Consider the following 3,869-nt stretch of genomic DNA (forward strand, 5'->3'; position numbering starts at 1 on the left):
GGATAGTGAAACTACACTGTATAATACTATAATGGTCATGGAAATAATGGATATGTGTTATTATACATTTGTCCAAACCTATAAAATGACAATACTGACTCTATATGTATTATGGACATTGGGTGATGATGAAGTGTCAGTGTAGGTTCATGAATTGTGACAACTGTACCACTTGCATGGGGGATGTTGTCAATGTAGGAGAGTGTGCTTGAGTGGTGGGCAGAGAATATATGGGAAATACATGCCATCTGCTCACTTCTGCTGTGCACTTAAGACTTTTCTAAAAAAAAACCTATTAAAAATAGCAAGAAAAAAATCTGAACATTTAGTTTCCTGTATTAAATTCTTTAACGGCATTGTAGCATGTATATTATCATAAGTGACCAGTCCAGGTTCGACGCATGATACAGGATGCTTGGGGCTGGTGCACGGGGATGACATGGAGGGAGGATATGGGGAGGAGGGAGGTGGGAGGGGGGTTCGGGAGGGAGAGCACATGTACACCCGGGGCGGATTCATGTCAATGTATGGCAAAACTAACCAATATATTAATGTAAGGTAATTTGCCTCCAATAAAATAAAAAAAAAAAAAAGAAATTTAGAATTGTTCATTTTTCTGCATCAAGTTATGAAATACTGTATCTAAAATAATTAAAGTAACAAAGGACTGATAATTAGCTTCATATTATTAATAAAATTATGAATGATAATGAAAAGAATGTCCTCAAATATCTGTAGTGCAAAGCAACTAATTCTCTAACTCACTGTTTCAGTCAAATGGTGTAAGACATTTTGTACCAGGTCAACTGGTTTACTGAGTCATATAGGTGGAAATTGCAGAATGTTATTTAGTGTGGAGAAAAGACTATAAGGATGTCTAATATTCCTTGGATGTCTGGAAACTGTGGGAAGATAATGGAAGGAAAAGTTAGACACTGGAAGTTTATAATTATGCTAAGAATAGCAGGATATGCAGAGATACTGTTGGCCACGAGAGGGGGGATGATGATCTATCAGTGTGAATCTCAGTGTTAATTGTTTAGCAGCTATGTTATCTGAGATTACTTAAAGCTTCCTCATCTGAGAAATGAACTAATTCCATCAAACACTTAGATGTTGGCCTAGCATTCATGAATATGAGATGTGATGGTGATAATTCAGTGATTATCCTGGTGGTGATAGTAATAACTGGATGAAGGAACCATTTAAATAATCATGGCTGAAATGGAGATCAGACACATGGGTCAAGGGTACTTGGTTACTTTGTCTATGTATTAACTGTCATATTAAGCTTTGCAGCAAAAGACTGTCTATCAAAGTTTTGCCTCTACAGAGGAAAAGGAGGGGAAATAAAATTTCAGGGGAAGGACATTTTAGGAAAACAATAATTGTGGCAGGTATAAGGACACAATAAAAGTATAATAAAAGAGAAAAGTGGGATAAATCTGGGTGAAAAAGAAACTATTTGCTATTTCTTATGACTTCTGAATTCATCTCTATTTGTCTGTGTACTCTCAAGGGCTAGTCAGGGAAAAATCAATGGATAGCTCTCTGACAAAACGTGGTCCACTGGAGAAAGGAATGGCAAGTCACTCCAGTATTCTTGTCATGAGAACCCCATGAACAGTATGGAACGCATTGCTAGATGTTCTAAACTTACACTATAATCAAGATACATGTTTACCAGAGGGCAAAGCATAAATAAACCAACCAACCAAATAACTGATCCTTAACAAAACAAAACAAAACACCACTTGAAACCAGAAAGATTCAAGCAGAGTAAGACATGAGAGATGTGAGAGGGAGAAAGGGAATAGGAAAAAATTAGCAAATACTTTCAATAAATCATATTGACAAGTGGTTTTTCTTCCATTATATGTATGTAAATTTTTACAGGACTTCTCCCCTATATTTCTCTACCAGTTTTCAACCTGAAAAAGAATAATGACATTTGTACCCAAAGAGTTTTCTCCTTAGTGTTTTCTGCGTGGCAGCCTTCACTTCCTTATTTCTCAAGCTGTAGATTAGGGGGTTCAACATGGGTATCCCTGTGGTGTAGAACAGGGAGACCACATTCTCCTGGGCCAGGGAACTGCCTGTGGGGGGTTTTAAGTACAAGAATGTGGTAGATCCATAAAACAATCCCACAGCTGCAAGATGGGAGCTGCATGTACTGAAGGCTTTGGACCTTCCCTCTGTGGAGTGGATACGGAGGATGCTGGAGAGAATAAAAGCATAGGAAACAAAGATGGTTAAGCTGGTGACTATGATGTTAAATCCAGCCAAACAGAAAGTTGTTAGTTCAATATGATAGGTGCTGGAGCAGGAGAGCTTCATGAGTGGGACAATATCACAGAAGTAGTAGCTGATGAGGTGCTCACAATAGGATAGTTTTAACATGAGGCCAGTTTCTATGGTTGAGCCAATGAGCCCCATGGTATAGACCCCAGCCACCAGGAGGGAGCAGACTCCATGAGACATGATGACATTATAAAGCAGAGGTCTGCAGATGGCAACATAGCGGTCATAGGCCATCACTGTCAGCATGTAACTCTCAGCAATGACAAACACAATGAACAAGTAAAGCTGGGCCATGCACCCTGCATAGGAGATGGTGTTCGTCTCTGACACAAAGTTCACCAGCATCTCAGGGGTAATGACAGAGGAGTAGCAGAGATCTAATAGTGACAGACTGCTGAGAAAGTAGTACATGGGTGTATGAAGCTGAGTGTTTAGACAAATCAGTGTTACCACACCCAGGTTCCCTATCATGGTGACTGAGTAGATCCCAAGGAAGAGGAAGAAGAAGGGTAGTTGGAGCTCTTTCTGATTTATTAAACCTCCAAGAATGAACTCTGTCACTGTGGAGTGGTTTTGTGCAGCCATCCTCCTCTGGCTGGGAGCTCTGTGGAAAAAAGAAATAAGAGCTTATGAAAACGTATATACAGTCAGCCCTCAGTGTCAAGCAGTTATACATCCCAGGATTCAATCAGCTGTGGATCCAGGACATAGAGGGCTGACAGACTTCACTGTATCAAGTCACTTTATTTAAGGATGCTGAGCATTGGTGCAGCAGCCCCTGAAGATACTTAGAAATAACCATATATAAGCCTTTCTGGTGTGGGTAGGTATCCTTTTATGTTCCTGAGTGAGTGATCTTGAACTCATTTTTTTCTAATTGTTTGTCTCTTCATTTCTTCTAATGTTTTCTAGGATTCCTACAATTATGGCATGGTTTGAAGAATATGAAGTTGGAGAAAATAGGGGTCCCTATAGAACCTTTCCAAAGTACCTTGGAGGTAACTACAAGTGTGTTTTATTTATGAGTCCAGAGTTGAATTTTACTCTAGAAAGAAAAAGTCCCTTATCATCTCTGCAATCCCAGAATACTCCCCATGAAATGAAAGCACGAGGTCACCTTATCTCAAATCCAGATTGTGTGGGATGATAGAGCCTTTCCAATTACTGAATGACAAATCAGTTTCCACATTTGAGAATTATATGGAATTACAATATCAATTTTCAAAGTTAAAAATATAATGGAATAATATACATGAAATATTGGGTTGGCTAAAAAGTTTGTTCAGGGTTTTCTGTAAGATGTTGTGGAAAACCCAAACAAACTATTTGCCAACTCAATATTTTCCAAATATTCTGTTGCTATACAAATGTACATTTTCATTAGGCATCTGGAATTTGTCAAAATTTTTCACTGATCCTGAGGTTTTAGGCCAGTTATTCTTAGTTCTGGTTACACATAAATATCACCTGGTGAGATTTAAAAAAATGATGTCAGGTTTCTACTTACATTAATTCTAATTTACTGGGATTTTCTGGTTATTGGGTACTATATTTCTGAAAGGCAATGC

The 3,869-nt window shown here is 38.5% G+C and overlaps 1 protein-coding gene across 1 annotated transcript; it reads right to left on the reverse strand.

The window, feature by feature from the left end:
• Positions 1-1,926: 1,926 nt before the first annotated feature.
• On the reverse strand, positions 1,927-2,946 carry LOC129548348 (olfactory receptor 8A1-like). Its single transcript, XM_055414886.2, has one exon. The coding sequence runs from the start codon at positions 2,884-2,886 to the stop codon at positions 1,927-1,929; it is 960 nt and encodes a 319-aa protein (XP_055270861.2). The 5' UTR covers positions 2,887-2,946.
• Between the last annotated feature and the right edge of the window lie 923 nt (positions 2,947-3,869).

The sequence above is a fragment of the Moschus berezovskii genome, chromosome 25, assembly GCF_049115385.1.
Source record: "Moschus berezovskii isolate FMDL1 chromosome 25, NW_MosBer_1.0, whole genome shotgun sequence".
Taxonomy (NCBI): domain Eukaryota; kingdom Metazoa; phylum Chordata; class Mammalia; order Artiodactyla; family Moschidae; genus Moschus; species Moschus berezovskii.